At 40.7% G+C, this 18,186-nt stretch overlaps 1 protein-coding gene across 1 annotated transcript; it reads left to right on the forward strand.

The window, feature by feature from the left end:
• The first annotated feature begins 749 nt into the window (after positions 1-749).
• Positions 750-1,268, forward strand: LOC147895027 (uncharacterized). The gene has a single exon (XM_087383398.1). The coding sequence runs from the start codon at positions 750-752 to the stop codon at positions 1,266-1,268; it is 519 nt and encodes a 172-aa protein (XP_087239524.1).
• The last annotated feature ends 16,918 nt before the right edge of the window (positions 1,269-18,186 follow it).

The raw sequence follows: 18,186 nt of genomic DNA on the forward strand, positions 1-18,186 counted from the left end.
GTCTAACAGTGTGAATGTATTGTGGAATGTGTCTATAGGCACATCAAAACATAGTATAGCCATGTTGATAGACGTGTGTTTAGACTCTCTTTTAGACGCATGTTTAGATGCATTTTTAATACCTACAATGTAAAGAGAATGTAAATATATAGAAATGTTATGGAATTCAAAATTGCTAAGAAATAGATGAAGATTATTATGATGAGAAGGAAGACCTTAGATATGCTTAGCAATTCGATGCATGTGTCTCCAATAAATCCTTTATATACGGACTGTTGGTATACATGCAATACAAACATAGTAAGCAACAAACAATCTCACCAAGTTCTATACATGTGTTCCATGTAAGACTATTTGCTAGACTTTTTAACATTAATGGTGATCAAAGGTGTCTTTTACTATACAAGTTTTTCCATTTGCTCCCTTAATTCGCTTGCTTTGTTCAAAAGCTTGATGAACCATTTGTGAGAGATCCCATTTGCTCCCTTAATTGGCTTGCTTTGTTCAAAAGCTTGTTGAACCATTTGTCACAGATCCCATTTTCTCCCTTAATTGGGTTACTTTGATCAAAAGCTTTTTGACTTGACCCTCCCATCCGCGTCTACAGGCAAGCCATGTGGCTGATACAAAGGACATTTCCCTCGTATCCGCACCTACAGGCAAGGCATGTGGCTGTACAAAGGACATTTACCTCGTATTTTGTGAAGAGGGATCCCTACTTGTCTAGAAAGAACTCCTAAAGGATTTCCATGGATTCCTGTTATGACGCTCTCCCCCCACATCTGCAGCTACAGCTTTCTCCCCTCCCTCAATTTTCTTACTCCTACAACACAAAAGGGTTACGGTTTGGGCTTAAATCTTATCTGCGCATGAGCATTTACGATCGGGTCCATTGCTGCGCTAGGCCAGACACTCAGAAAACGCTTCTCATTTTCGAGGTCATCTCCTTCAGCTGCTACCTGTTTTCCAGTCTCGTAGCGCAGGGCTTGAAACTCCTCATTGTCATCATCAATAGCAATAATCCATCCGATACATTCAGTGCGATTCTGAATCCAAAGTGTCTGAAGCTGTGCATGCTGGCCACAACGATTGGAACTAGCGCAGGAACAATATTCCTAACGCTTTCCATGGTGAAGCTAGTCGAGTTGAGGCTGGGGCTGTTGAGCTACGGCAGTTTGTGGGCTGCTTCGAGGGTGATTCCCCTTGTGGTCATGGTGGCTACTAGGCTCGTCTCCTTCATCTCCACGATGCTCTACTCCGTGGTGTAGATCGTCACTATGAGTGCCTAGATTACTTTCAAAAACTAGATCCTTAGTCATGGGGATTGTGTTGAAGATCTTTTGTCCTGTAGAACCTGAAATGCACAGCACGACAACGATCTATGACCTTTTGTGTCTTTCATGGCTATAATCTAGTGCTACAATTATTACGAAAGAACATACCGCCGGACATAAGCACACATGTGTGCATTTTCATCCTCGTACAAACTCTGAATTCTCGTGATGGAGTTGGTATCGAGCTTACATACAAGCAATACATATTTCCAACCATCCGAGCTCTTTAGCTGGAGCAGGGATCCCAGATGCCACCAGCAAAAGAGGGATCAGACCGATAAAAAGAGCTTAAACCACAGAGGATGCGTCCTTCAAGAATCTTTTTGATCGAGAACCCACCTTTGTAACACCCATACCCGCCTGCGAGACTGGATATTATATCAAGAGTCCTTGCTATGATTTCATATGGAGTCGCAATTCTATTGCAAAAGCTGCACAACCATTGTCAACAACATCATGAAGAATAACCCAAGTCTGTTTGGTCGAGTGCATGAGCAGGCCTGAACTCGGCTTCAGCAGAAGGAAAGGTGACATCCAGCAGCAAGTCGATTTGAAGAGGCTCGTAGGAGCTCCTTTCGGTCCAAAATCTCTTCAACACGGATGTTGATTGAACAGAATCTCTAATTTCTTTAGGCTTGCAATGCGCGCGTTGTGCAATTCTCCTCGGGGACTGTCAATTTGATTGATTCATGGGTGATGGCCGAGTCTGACTTGATCAGATCAGGAGCATTCAAGAGTCCTCTATAAAGAGTGTAAAGGACATCAAGCAACAGTGCTCTCAACTTGGCCATTCAAAATGCTTTTGTAAACAGCAGAGCGGTCAAAAGAGCAGCGTTGGAATGATTGTGGGCAAGGTAGAACTCATTCACAATACCTTAATGCTTGTTTCGACAAATCCAGGGCCATCTTGCCGTTTTCTATTCGCGTCTCATGGCTTTTCTACATAGCCTCTTATCATTTTTATAAATTTTGCAAGTTTCTAATACACTTTGGTCCGTCGCTATTGGTATATGTGTAATTGCATTCATGAACTATCGCTCGGGGGGTCACTCATCATATGTAACCCTATCACGTGAGTTCAACAGAAGGATTTTTTTAATTTCTAAAATTTACAGAAATAAATATACATAAGAGACTATTTAAAATAGTTTTGGAAAAAATTTACAGATTTGTATAAAAAAGGCGTACATTTTGTTAATGAAATTTTTTACACATAAGGGACTTTAAATATAGGCCCTGAACGCACGTGATATAGAGGGTTTATACATAGTGACCCCCCCGAGAACTATCGTTACCTTTTGAGAGCGTAAATTCTCAATATGCTTCACTGAAAGGAAGTTGGAAAAACTATGTGAAACACTGGGAACATATTACTGAATGCTCAATTGACTACAACACGATTTAAAATTGTAAAGATAGTTCAAAATGTTGTGCACCCGTATCTGATTCAAGTATGCACAATGGAAAGACAGATTTTCATAGAGCAAGGTGGATATGTGACAGATATGTGATGCTACATTACATTAGCGCAACACCACATTGTGGCTCAAATATGCAAATTTCGATTCACTTGCTCCAAAGCATCAACTACAAAAGAGTTTTCTGGGATAACACAGCGAGACATGGACAAAACCCATTTCATTGATCGTTCAGTAGCGCCTGCTCTAGACCAAAAGGATTCTAGGTGGTCCATTGCGAAGCGTAGATCTATATATACAACTGTGAACGTTGGAGGCAGGTTGGAGGCAAGTGGATCTAAGGAAGACAATGGGGATGATCCAAGGCCCTAAATACAGGTCATGTCGCTTCCTTGAGCACTTCCTTTAGTTTCCATTAAAAAAAGCGTAGAAGGTGAAATGTCACTCACGAGCTATTGCTCACTCCGTTGTTTTTGGTCTTACTTTAGTCTCTCGCACAGACTTTCTAGTTTTCCTGAGCTGGGAAGGTTTAAAGCCTCTTCTCATGAGCTTCGTGGACCGTCTACCGTGCCCACCTTTATCAACTGGTTGCGGTTCCGCGAGGCCCTCAACCCCAGAAATATGGCTAAGATGGTGAGGAGATAGGGGATGCTCAGCGCAATGTGGTGGTGGTGTCTTCTCCAAAGATGGTGAAAGAGGTGTTCCATACGCAGGATGTAGAATTCTGCTCCGGAGATCAGTCTCGTTATCCGAGACATGTGACCCTGCAAGGGAATCTCATAAAAAACAAGCTCCATAGAATGATTTTCTCAAAAACAACTAGGATCCGCTCTATTTACGATTGATGCAGCTGCTCAACAGAGTGAATGGAGAATCAGCGCAAAAGCTTAAAGTATACGTACTATGAGGCTTTTTACGCTCCCTTAAACCACGCCTACGAGGTTACTTCAGCGCAAATCAGTGAAGACTCGTATTTCTTCAGAGACATGTTTCTGAAGGAGCGTGAAAGGTTTGACTCTGTCTTAAACATAGCGGAGGAGACCAAAGGAATGCATTCCTAAAGGTTCCTAGAACGTAAGATCGAGTCTAATGGCAAGATTTCACCTTCATTACTTTCGGTTGCGGGAGGAGGAGCTCCCTAGGCATGATAATTGCACTGCCATTTCCTGAGACAAACGGGTGGGCAGTTGAGTTTCAACATTGCCATTAAGCAATCTATGGTCGTCGTCCAAACGCAACCAAAGGAGTAGGGTGTAAGATTTAAGAGAGGACAAAATCAAATCGAAAGCAAATTGTTGTATATGCGATCATCAGATTGCGATATGCCAAGCTCTCAACGTACAGACCGAATGCATGCTTTATTCAAGCATAAACTAAAAATAGTCGAGGCCTATAGATTACGGATTTTGTGAGGTATATAACGACATACATGGAAAAAATTGTAGAATTTTTTGTGATGTTACGAATCAGTCGGCTGTACAATTGATTGTAGCGCATGCGTGGTATGTGAGGATAGACTTTCAGGAGCAGCGAGACTCCAGCGATTGCACTAATGAAAGTTCAAGCTGGAACTACGATCAAACAAGAAGTTGGAACTACGATAAAACAACGAGCTCGAAGGAAACCATCGATGTAAGCAGAAGGAGGAACTACAATCAAAGGAAACAATCATGCAATACAGCTAAAAGCAGAGCCAAGGGGGGGAAACTAAAAAAACAATCATGCAATACAGCTAAAAGAAGAGCCAACAATCATGCAATACATCTATTTTTAGTCAGTTTGATTAGAATAACACATGGCTCATAGGTTGAATTAGGTTGCCACATGGCTCAACTAGGACTTGGATTTTGAAATGATCCCGCTACCTGCCTAACAAGCTGCCTGGTAGGGATGAGGAGGATCTCAAATGGTTGTATTTCTTGCATGGAGTAATAGAGTAGTACTTTATGTTGTTATCATAGTGTCTACTCTAGTTTAGTTGAGTACTTGTGCATGTAGGATTAGCTTTTAATTGTGAAGATGATTCAACAGTTGCGAAGAACAAACTTGTGATTTTATGATTCACCAGTTGCGAAGAACAAACTCGTGATTATCTGGCGTCTGAGTAGCACTGGTTTGTGCTAAATCGCCCTTCAACTGTGTCAAATTCATACAATTTAAGAATAAGAAATCGGACAAGGTTGAATCATTGGTATAATTTCAAGAGAATAATCCATGGGAAAGTGCACACGTAGTGAGCAGGAGGTGGTAACGCTTGTCGAGGCCAGAGAAGCGGCCAAGGCAATCATGGACATGCTAGTACACTGTTTGTTTGATAGGAGGAATGCCATCCCTTTGCCGTAGGGATTTGCAACGGTATTAAAACGTCAGTTTTAAAACGTTGTATTAAAATGTTTAAAACATTTTTAAAGTTACTTTAGGGCGTTTTAAAATGCCCCAGTAGCGATTTCTATCTGTAACTGGCTCCAACCGCGATATACATATACACCAGTCGGTATCTTCATACCATATTGACCGGTATTTTATAATATCAACCAGTTTAGAATATACTGACCAATATACAATTTTACCGATCGGTATACACCTACACCGACCGGTGTAATTAGCAACACCTGTTGGTGTCTAAAGACACTGGCCGGTGTCGTTAATGTTATATATACCTACACCGCCCTTGTACTATTCACAAAATCCGAGATACCTAGGATACTATGGAGCCTTGGGAAAGACAAGAAGCATAAGAAAGAGGATAAACAAAGCTACAAAGAAATTTGTAAGTTTTGTTAGTCCTTCAAGTATGAAAAAGTATTTAGTGTTGGTCGCTTTTGCCGGTCGGAATCCACTTGCACTTAGATACTAATTGGAAAATTAGCAATTGCATTACACATACTCTTAGGTGAAGAGTAAGTTAGTTGCATGTGACATTGTACTTAGCTTTGAAAAAATAGATGATTTTGATTTTATGCATGAAGTATATAAGTTGTTACTTGTCTAGATTGGAAACTCTTTGGAATGACTTGTCACTTAGGACTAGGTAGTTTCATGGCTTGGAATTTTAGTTTAGTTTCATAACTTATAGATGAAGAGTAAGGTAGTTGCATGTGACATTGTACTTAGTTTTGAAAAACTACGTGATTTTGATTTAATGCATGAAGCATAGAAGTTGTTACTTGTCTAGATTGTAAACTCTTTAGCATGACTTGTCACTTAGGACTAGGTAGTTGCATGGCTTGGAATTTTAGTTTTGTTTTATAACTGATGATTTCATTCTAGATGCATGAAATATAGTACATAGATACTAGCAAAATTTAGGAAAATGGTAGAGTAGACATTAGTGCATGAAAATATTTACTTTTGGAATAGTTTATGTTTGTGTGTATGATTTTCTTACTTTTAGCATATGTATTTATTTATAAGCATGTAACTATAGCTTGTAACTATACCTAAAGAAAAAGTCAATGGGCCAGTTGGAGGTTCTCTTAAGCCGACCTGTAACAACTCGTTCATTGATGAATAATATTATACCATGTGCGGGATGGACATAGCTTAGAAAGTAGTAGTAAAATTATTTATAAGTACTTGTGTAAGTGATTCTAGTTACTGCACCAATGTGTTTAACATGGTGCGTGTGAAGTTTAGTTAGCAGCAATTCCATTGTCATCTGTTCCCAAGGCTCAAGTGGAGTTTATAATCCCACAACAGCTTGATTACATGCCTCGAGTATAGTTCATCATCTAAGAGTGCGAAACTACACCCCACAAGGAAGTTGGCTATTTCGCCAAGTAACCAACTGATAGCATAGCAATCTGACATGTTTGACCATGCACCATTCGATTGAGGAAAAGCATCATTTCTTGCATAAAGCTCTGGTGCAAACCAAGGAAATGTTAACTTTGGAGCATGTGCCTGAACCTGCTCAGGCTTGCTCTCAGTTCTATGGAGACACCTTCCCCAATCAATAATGCTCACCCACACATATTTCCCATCTAGTGTGAAATCCACCACATAGTTTCCGGCATTCAAATCAGTGTGTCTAAACCCCCTCTCGCACACTGCATTCATTGCACTAGAAATAGCTGTGCAAATGGCAAGAGCGTTCTTATAGAATAGGCATGCTTGCATCTAACTCCATGTATCATGCCATCCATTACGGGGTTGCTTGCAGGGGTTGCCTGGCCTTGCCCAGTTTGGATAATCATGATACATGGAAGCTAGGCTCATGAGCATGTCATGAATACTACCTCCATTGAAGTATGGATTGATTAACCAAAGATCGCTAACATGTGTGTAACCAATTGCACGACACACGACCCTATGCATTACAGTCATTGCTAGCTCTATCTTCAACGATCTATGTGCATAATCCTAGCTAAGGCCATCTTTAACTTCTCCATGTGATCTATGCATCGAGAATAAATGCAAAAATCATCCAAAAACACCCGTATCAACTTTCCCAAGTAAGGCTCTAGGACTTTGACTCATGAACCTTTGAAATGTAGCTGGTGCATTGGTCAACCCAAAAGGCATCACTCTATAAGCAAAAACTCCCCAAGGTGTGACAAATGATGTTTTCTTTTGATCTTCCTCCCGAATACAAATTTGAAAGTACCCAGAATACCCATCACATGCAGAATGCATCTCATGCCCTGCTACTTGGTCTAGTATTTCATCTTGGAAAATGATCCCTCTTAGTGCATGCATTCAAAGGACGAAAGTCCACACAAACTCGCCACTTATTTCCTTTCTTTGGTGTGACAACTACAGGAGATATCCATTCTGAATCATCAATAGGAAAGATGAATCCCGCCTCAAGTAGTTGTGTTACCTCTTTCTTTAGTGCCTCAGCTTGGATCACCCCCAATCGCCTTAAGCATTGCACAACTGGCTTGCTTTCTGTCTTCAACTCAATCTTGTGCTCCACAAGAGAGACTGGTCGAACCTGTGAATCTAGCTTATTGCAAAGAGACATGGAAAATCATCTAGCATATCCAAGTACTGGAGCTTCTCACTACCTGATAAAGAATCACCAAGAAGCTCTTCATTGCATTGGCGTCGTTTAGTGTGCTCCACATCCTCCACATGAAGTGTCTCTACAGGATCTTCTTGCACCACCACCTTGTTCCTTCTTGACTCATCCCGATCAGCACCAAGACAAAGACCAAAGGCCACTCCTTCCACCTCACCCTCTGAGTTGGACTCCTTGGAGCTACACCCTGTCTCTTCTTCTTCATCGGTTTGAACTCTCTGATGTTGAAGACTCCTCCTTAACAACTTCTTTTTTGCGGCTTCCGATGTTGTAGCGCACCTTCTTATCATTTCCCTACAAAATCAATTCTCCAGTATCCCGCTTTTGAACAGCCTTCACCTTGCGTAGCCAAGGCCTTCCCAAAATCAATGGATAGGCATGTGCATCTGGCTTGGTAGGGATCACCTGAAAAGTAGTCGGCATAGAAATTCCATATACATCCACTTCTAGATTCTTCACAACTCCAAGGTCTTAACCCTAGTGTTGTCAGCCAATTTGATGCGATAAGGAGAGGTAGTACTAGAGTATTTTAAATCAGCATCTATCATGGTCTTCTCACTCATGACATTAATCGATGCACCTCCATCAATGTACACATTAGAACTCACTTGACCATCAATGATCACATCAACCACAGGTACATCATCTCCAACATCTATATCTATCTTTTGAACAACAGGAATGACACTTTTCTTCTTTTTCTTCTTTGACACTCATGCTTGCTAGCTTTCCCCATTCCTTCCGTAGTTTTGGAGACAAAGCAAGTAATTGACCAAAGGTGATATGAGCTTCCTTTTCTTTAAGGTCGGACAACAAGTCATAGCTTCCAATTCCTTCTCCTAAAGGAAAGTCTAACTAGCTAATTCTCCTTCTAGATGCCTTCTTTTTCTTACTACGGTGTTCCTCTTCTTGATGTTCCTCATCTACCTCTTCCTTGCTTTCTTCTTCTTCTTTTGCTTTACCTCGCCCCCGTTTAGCCATCATTACCTCTCTTTCCTCATCCCCTAAAGAAGCTTCTAACAAGGATACTTGTTTTTCTTCTTTCTTTATCAATCTAGGACACTCGGGGTGATAGTGACCTTTTTCATTACATTCATAGCAAGTGACCCCACTTCTATCTCGAGGCCTATCTTCACTCTTTGGTGCTCTAGGTTGTCGTGCATTAACCAAATGCAATTTCAAATCAGCAAACTCTGCCATCAATTGGGAGATATTATGATCTAACTCAGAGGACTTTGGTACCTGAGGAGTGCCCATTACCTCCACCTTAGAAGTTGAAGCTGTTGAAGACACAAAAGAGGATTCGATCTTTAGAGAAGCTTCTTTCTTGGTCGCAATGTGAAGTGCCTCCACGTATGTTGTTGTATCTTTACTCATTACTTTTGAGCAAAGACGAGGCTCCAAAGCCATAACAAATTTGCTCATCTTTAAGTTCTCCATCCCTGAGAGACTTTGAGGGGCCGACGATGCAGATGCCACAGCTCGCAAAGCTACCCTTTCATACTTTGTCCATAAAGTTTCATATCGGATTGCCAACGTAGAGACCAACTCACCCTCTCCTTGATAGAACCGGTCCAATTGCAACATCAAAGCATTTGGTGACTCCACTGCCCCAAATCTTTGCTTCATTGCTACCACCACTTGGTCCCAATCCTCCTTGGTAGAGTTTGGCAAGGTCTCAGGCCAACTCAAGGCTACACCTTCAAGAAAATCAAGCAAAATCTCCGCCCGATCCTTCATGGACCATCCAGAAAGCCGACATCCTCGAACAAAATCCCGAAGATAAGACTCCGGGTCTTCCCCTTGGGTCCCTCAAAACATTGGAATCTTCACCATGATGAAACACAAAAAGGAAACACCAAGATCCAAATAATATCCAAAACAAGATCCGAACAAGATCCCACAGAGCCTTAGTATACCAAGACCAACTTATTATGCATAACCACTTGTTGAAAACCCTCCACAATGTGATCCTCAACAAAATCTTCAAATATAAGTGACCAACCAGCACCATGAAAACATTGTGTATACATGCATTCTAGAATCACCCTTCTCACAATAGGAAGTGCACATAAAAGCTTCAAGATATTGTACTCTTCATCATTTGCATAGCAAAAGAAGTTGAAACCATTAAGAATCACCACTCCACTGTTATAGTCAAAAACTACCCAAAGACTCAACTCTTCTTCACACCAAGCTACCAGTGCATGGAACAATCCCCAATCTATCATTCTGCCTGATGCCGGCATTGTTGATTCACCAACATATTCAACAGTGCAAACATAAAGGATATGATCATGGTGACTGTGCGAATAGCTTGAGCATCACCTTCACAATCTTCAAGTTCTCTTAAACGGGTTACAATCTCTTCCAACGGAGTTCTTCCAGGCATCTTCTTTATCTCATCAAAACACATGCCTCTTCTAGGCATAACATGCAATCAAGTACACCCGAGACCATTTAGTAAGGTGGGATGAATCCAATACCAAACGTGCCCGGCGTCTCCACCAAAAGATGTGACATGAAGTTGGGGGCAATAAACTTCATGCACCTCTTCACTTCCTGCTACTTTCAAACTGACTGACAAAGATATTTATCATTGAGAAAGGGACATCAGAAAGAAGCTTTTATGCCAAGATACCACACCATACTTTCCTCCCTCAGATGAGAATGAAGATGGTAACATCCCAAGTGATGTTGTAATCAAGCATAGGGAGAAGGAAAGGATCAGCAGAGGCCATAATCGCAACGAGCCCGGTCTGTGCCAAAGAGAAGAGCGATACGTTCTTGAAAGAAGATCTTGCGGCTCAACATGACATGAACTGATATATATCGAGGAGTTTGAAGGGGCTGATTAGGTCGGATGGGTAGATTCCGAGCAAACATTGCACCTCAGGGGGTCAAACTGTCATGAAAACTGCCCTCCACCCATGCTAATTTCGCCTAAGCAGGATGCTCCCTCAAGACTCCACCTTCATCAACGATCCACCCCTCATAGATTTTGCCTAGAAGAGGGGAAGAAGTTTGCATGGTGGCTCGGGAATCCAATGGACCATGTGTGCACAGTGAGCAGCCGAATAGAAAGAACTTTTAAGGCTTTGAAAGAAAGAAAAGGGAAGAGACACTCAAGAGAGAGAGAACCTGAAGTGACCTTCATTACAAATAGAGTGAGAATCCACTCCAACACTATAAACACAAGGGAGAAGAAGAGGTTTCATACATACAAGAGGGAGCGGAAGCTCCAAGACTATTCATAGAGAGAGATGGACTCAAGAGTCTACATAAGAGAATATCTACAAGAGGGAGAGAAGGCTCATGGAAGAGGCTTGGGGAGACTAGAGCTACAGCAACATGAGGCCTAATGGTGGAAGAGATTGATGAAAAAGGGAGAGGAGGGCTCCTTTTATAGAGATTTTGTTACCCTCCTTCACCCATTTACAATTGCTGCCTGTAGATTCCTTTCCCCATCAATCACATAAGCACGTATGTCACCATCCATGTCCTTTTTGGCTACTCTTACCATGTGTCCCATCACAAGATGCTCAAGACTCTTAAAATATTGAGAAAGTCAAGAGTCTCCTCACATGGAGCCCATAGGGACCCTCTCTTTTCCACATGTCCACATCCTCCTTATTCCACATAGGAGTTCTAGAAGGATTCCTCTTGACTTCACACTCCTCCACATGCCTTCCACACGCTTGGCATGTGGCCTCTCTTATATTATTTGAACACATGGACATGAGCCCACCTCTTTATATGACTCACTCTTCTTATTTTCTAAAAAAACTCCATAATATCCCATACACAAATAACTCTCACCCCATACCAAGGTATTTATAATTCATACCTATGGTATCCACTCATCCTCTCCATCCCATACAATATCATAGAAAATAGAAATCAGTGAGAGCCGCTAGGCTATCACTTGATACTCAAACTCTTATCAAACATAGAGAAAACCAATAGCAATGCCAAATTAAAAATATCAATTTTTGGCGTCACACCACGCATGTCCTGTTTTGTGGTCCTTCGCTAGTTGCCTCATGCGCAGATGCATTAAATAAGATCATCTATGAGAATCACCATCGATTTCTTTCACCTGATCATCCGATATGTCGCCCCTTGGAATGAAGTCCCCCCACAATCACGCACTGCAGGAGATTGGATGAGAATTTGGGATGGTTCCACGACTCCTCCACCACTTGGCATGAGCTGATAAGGGTTTGTAATAACTATTATGTGCTATATTGAATGGAAATAAAGATTGCATGCTAACACCATCTTTTGTTTAGATATTGCACTTAGGAAAGAAAAACTGCGCTGAACTACCAACCTGGAATATGCTTGGAAAATTTACAATACTCCATATGACAAATGCACTTGATGATGCTTGAAAAAGTTCACAATAATACATATTGCCATATTCCATGGTTTTCCATATGCAATTCTCCATATTCCACACTGAATTTTCCATACTCAATTGGCTTTATTCCATGTTGTGGCATAGACTTTGCAAATCCACAAATCAAAGTTTGAAATTTAGAATTCATGACAAATCTCATAGAATTGGAAACACACAAAGCATGTGCTAGTTGGGCACAACACGATTCAGCATAACTCTTCATGATAGTATCAAGCGAGTGTTGGTTGGGCATGGCTCTCATAGCATGTAACAAGAAAAATGTAGGACTGGTTGTTTCTCCATGGACGTAGCCCACACTAGGTGAACCACGTATATCAATGTCTATCTTCATCTTCCATTATGTGCACTTTTTATATTGTGTATTTTATGGATTTTGTTTTCACATTGTTGCTTAGTTATTGCATTGCTCTAAACAACTGTAAGCAACATCTAGTGACTCATTTTAGAAGGGGGTTCTTGGTTTGAGTGGAAGCAATGACATGGGTTAAGGGGTAGTGCCCTTGAAGCAAAAAAATACATAAAATTTGGTGCAAAATGTTTCTCAATTTATGTCCTAAACATGACCTAAGACAGAACTTTACTATGAAATTCTACCTCTTCGAATATTTTGCCATTGTGATGGGGCATTTCACCATGGTGGAGAGCAGAGTGGACAAATGGCAAGGGTTAGGCAAATTTTTGAGTGGAAGTGAGAGGGTAACTTGGTTAAATGTTAAGGAGGAAGCAGAGTTAATTGATATCTCAGAAGAGACCTCATTCTTCTGGATAAATAATCATATTAGTGGTGAGGATCACAAAAGGGCAAGAATAGACATAGCTACTTATCAAAGGTATTAAGCACATTTGTGTCTTTATGCCTTTTCTCTCTTTCTGCCTTTGCTTTCTTTTTGCTCCTTCGTATTTCCACCTTTCTTATCTTTCCGCATTTCCTCTTTTTTTGCTTTTTCGCTTTTCCTTGTTTTTTCATTTCTAAATTTTTCACATTTGCAATTTTCATCTTTTCTCATTTTTGCTTTTTTTTTTTTTGCTTTTCCACCTTTCCTCTCTTTCCACTTTTTTGTCTTTTCACCTTTCCTCTCTTTCCACTTTTCCCTCTTTTTGATTCATTTTGTTTTTTTCCTGCATGTAAGTATTTATTATTTTTTCAACTTCTTATTGTTTGTGTTTGTGTCCACTTCTTGTCCAATCTTGTTAAATTAGCCATGTCATCATGTCGCAAGTCCTAATGCGGAGACTCCCATGAGCAGATTCCCTATGCCAGGAGACACCATGGACTCTATAGTCTAGAGGAATTCATTCCCCCTTAGCAGAATCCCAATTCGCTAGGATCCCATGGCTTCATGATTCCATAGGATTTTGTCATATCAATGGAGCCTTGATGAGCTAGATTGAGACTTCTCTCTCATCTTCTCTCTGAGGACCTCCACTTGTCTCTCCTACAGCATTTGGGATGCACCGGGGACATCTACGGATTTACCTACTAGACAGGCATCTCCTATTGTAGGTGCTAGATCATCACTTGGGTCTTGGTAGCATAAGTCTAGGAAGAGTAGGAAGAGTCATGGCTGTTGTGGAGGCACGTGAGATGTAGATGAGTCTTCACACTCTCATCTTTTTAGGTCTCCCACTTATGAGACACAGCTCCAGTCTGTTAGCCCCTTGGCCCTATTAGGAAATGAATTGGAATAAAGAACAGAGAAGAAGGGAGTGCATGCGTGCGAGATAAAAAGAATCTGGATCAAGGAATGAACACGAGAGACAAAAAGGAGATGTATTATGGAATGAGAGATGAAGTATATTGATGGCAGAGTCACTAGTTATTCTGTTAGGAAGTTACGTAATGGAGGAATACATGCACGCTCCATATTACGTGTTTATTAATGTGCATAAACTTAGGATTAATATTCCAATACCCCCCCTTAACTCCTAAGTTTTGTGACTCGAAGGATTTAGCTATGGCTAGGTTAGGTTGGGGAGTGCTTTGGTCAGAACATCAGTGATGTCAATCATCAATATGGTTGGAACATACTTCAGAGTAACGATGCCTTCATCAATGTAATCTTTCACGAAGTGAAACTTCAAGTCAACATGTTTTGTAGTGGTGTTGGAGATCACAATGTAGGACTGGTTATCACTATGTAGAGGAAAGGGGAGCTTCAATAGAAATCTGAGCTCTTAAAGAATGCCTTTAAGCCATAACCCATCAGATAGTGCTATGTGACCACTAAATAATCAACCTCTGCCATGGAGATGGCTACAATAGGCTGCTTCTTAGAATACCAGGTTACGGGACTAGCAGCCATCTGATAGACATACCCCATGGTGGATTTGTGTATGTCAATGTCACCTCCCCAATCGGCATCGCACTAGCCCATGAGTGTGAGCTCATTGTTGGATTGGTTGCATGATGCCAACCTCTTGAGTGTGAATGATATATCGAAAGAGTCTCTTGACATCATGCCAGTGAGATGGTCCGATATCTTGCATAAGTCATGACACCTACGAGGTAGCAAAAGCAATGTCAGGCCCAATGCAGGCTACCAAGTACCATATTGAACCAACTGCCTATCGATAAGGCACTTATTGCATTGTTGAGCGTGTGTTTCCATTTGTTGGACTCATCATTTTGGATAGCTTGAGGTTCATGTCCATGGGCATGGATATCGGCTTGCCTTGGAGCATTTGGAACCTTTTGAGAACATCAAGAATGTACCACCGTTGCAAGAGCATGATAGAACCCGTTCAGAGGTTGCGTTGAATTTGAATGCCCAGGCAATATTCCACTGGGCCGTTATCCATCATTTCAAACTCCAAAGAAAGATGTAGTTTGATCTGGAGCAAGAAATCAAGTTCATTGCACGCCAAAAGCAGATCATCAACGTACAAACCAAGAATGCAGTAGGAACCATGTGATCGTTTGATGTAGACACTGCAATAATCTGACCGCACTTGAAACCGAGGTCAATTAAGAACTAGTTTAGCCGATGGTACCAAATGCGGGGAGACTATTTGAGGCCATATAGGATTTTAAGCAGTAGGCAGACTTTGTCTTCTTCACCTATTTTCTCAAAACCCAATAGCTGTTGCATGTAAATCCTCTGATCTTTGGGGAGGACTCCATTGAGGAAAGCTGTTCTTACATCCATTTGATGTAAGTGGAGTGGCGAGCCCCTTTGTTGCCCTCAATGCAATTATCAGATGAAGTGATTGAATTTTAACGATGGGAGCATCAATTTAAAAGTAATCAACCTCGAGGATTTGAGAGAAATCTCTGGCAACCAAGCGTGCCTTGTATCGATTGATGGATCCATCAGTATCCATGCTTCACCAACCATTTGGAACTTATAATTTTGTGGTGAGGAGGGCGATCAACTAGCATCCATGCATGATTTTTTGTGAGTGAATCGAATTCATCTTCCATTGCATTTCTCTACATGGGCGCTTCAGCTGAATGAAGGGCAAAGTGAAGTGGGATGTGATCATCGGCTTGAAACTCCTCTAGAACTTTGGATCCACCTGTCACTACTACACATGGTTCCTATTGCGATGCTTAAGTATCGACGTTTGATGTGCGCGGGGCGCTAATCATCGGTATTGGAAGCGAGGTTCGTTAAGGGTCGCTATATAGCGACTTTAGTAAAACGTCGCTAATAGCAACATTTGCTAAAGTCGCTATATAGCGACTTTTATTAGATTGGTAATGGTCGTTATATAGTGACACTGAGATAGTTTTCTATAGCAACGTTTTACAAAGAGTTTTTTCCCCATACCGACCTTAAAAGATAGTTTTTACCAAGGATAATTTTTTTTTAATTTTCATACATGTTTGATCTTTTGAGAGAATAAAAGTATGAGAGTATGTACATCAAGCTTTGAAGCTCATATAATCATTTCCAAGTTTGAGATGAAAAAAATCAATGAAGAGCATTTACATCAACAGTTTCAAGTCTAACACACCAAACAAGTCTATCTCTAACTCTATACCGAGTTGATCTCCTATATCATCATCGTACTCTAGCATCATATGTTCACCTAAGAGTACTTGATCATCTTCTTCAATAAAGTGTAGTGATTCTTGATGATCGTCATCTTCTTCCTCAATATCGTGATCTCCATCTTCCTCCCGTACGATGTCATTATGCGCATCTTCCTCTTGGCTCATATTGTGATCATCTTCTTTGCTAGATTCATCGGGATCAATTGGATCCGGCATTGGTAGTGGCATCTCCATATCCACATCTCTATCTTCAAAATTTTGTTTACTTCGTGGTGCAACTTGGATCACGTACCACCATCTTGGATCAGAACGATCTGGATGAAAAACCACCAATATTAAAGATGGGTGCCAAATGCCATCAATTATATATATGAAATTATGCTTAAGTACATGTATCAATGGATCTTTTAAAATGAAAGCTTCGATTAATTAAATCATTAGTATGCACCTGCTCACAATGCTCGGGAAGAACAAAAGTATCACTTTCATTGGTCCAAAGTTTGGTGAAGTCTATTGCAAAGAAATCGCTACTGTCTTTTCTCACTATCGCATGGGAACTGTTGTAAATAGTTTTAAACCATTTTACATCAAGAATGAAAATACTAAATCATCTGAAATCAACTTCATAGATTTCGCATATGGTTCCACAATAATCCAATTGTGAGAAGAGAAGATTGATATCCGAAGCACTTGCTCGGCTATCTTGTGTGAAGTTAGCCATGACTCCACAATCATACGTGACTCTCTTTGAATCGATGCATTCCACGTAAAAATGTCGTATATATGACCATAATGCACTGTACTTTTTGTACTATAAAAGAGCATCATTAAAACAATGAAGATGCATCTATTTTATAGCGTATATTGCCACAAATAATTACTGCATTACATCAAGAGGTAAGAAACTTACTTGCATCATACATCCAAATGATAACTCTTGCTCGTGCTCATTTATTGTCTCTTCATCGCGTTTAGCTTTATGTAGAGCCAGTTGTAGCCAATCAAGTGACATGTGAGTGGGGAGAAGAGCTAGAGCCTGTTGATATGGTTGTGATCGCCTGTACATTACTCTAAATCTCGTCCTTGCATTTATTCTTTCTACTTTGGCTGCTTCATATCTCTCAATCCACTTCTGCATCTCCTTGCTATTGAGAATACAAAACTTATTGAATTTCTCCATTTACTCTTCGCTCATCTTTCTTTCAATCCTTTTTCCTTGGGGAACCTCGCCAATGATGTAATCATCATCCTTGTTATGCCAAGCTTGTGGCATGTCGCGATCCATGGATGCAAGAAACTCTGTGATATATACTAATGACTCTTGCACAAGCCATCCCTCTGCCATGCTTGCTTCTGATCTTGCTCTTTGTCTTACAAATCCCTTCAAAATTTTCATAAATCACTCGAGAAAAAACATCCACCGACTATGAACGGTACTTGCAATGGCCACCTCATCAACTATATGCACAAGCAAGTGCACTTGAGTTGTCATAATGCTTGAGGGAAAGTGCTTCTCAAGCAAGCATACGGCTTCGATGGATTCCACCCTAGCCTTCTCGATGCTCAATATGGAGATCTCTTTTTGAGATATCCACCTATTTCACGTGCCCATACAGTAAGATATATTCATAATCAGTCTATAGATTATTCAGCTTAAATTGAAGAAAATGCAATCAGTGCGATTTGATAGTAAGTATAGCTCACAATACCACTGACCTTGAATATAGCATTTCTAACATCTTCTTGTAAGCACCCTTTTATTATAATTGGGAGGATGAACTATCAAAGCAACAAAGAAGTCATGTCAACAATATAACATAATCATAATTACGCTAATGCATCATGATTATCGGTACACTAATACTACAGCTTAGAATACCTATAAGACCTTGTGCCAATCATGGGACTTGAGCCCACTAAGCTTATTGTCCTTTGAAAATGCTCCTTTCAAGCAACGCATGTACCCTGTGGGTGTTTGAAAAGAGGCAATG

The sequence above is a fragment of the Dipteris shenzhenensis genome, chromosome 13 (genome assembly GCF_047967505.1).
Source record: "Dipteris shenzhenensis isolate YYH24624 ecotype China chromosome 13, Dip_SZ_1.0, whole genome shotgun sequence".
Lineage (NCBI taxonomy): Eukaryota > Viridiplantae > Streptophyta > Polypodiopsida > Gleicheniales > Dipteridaceae > Dipteris > Dipteris shenzhenensis.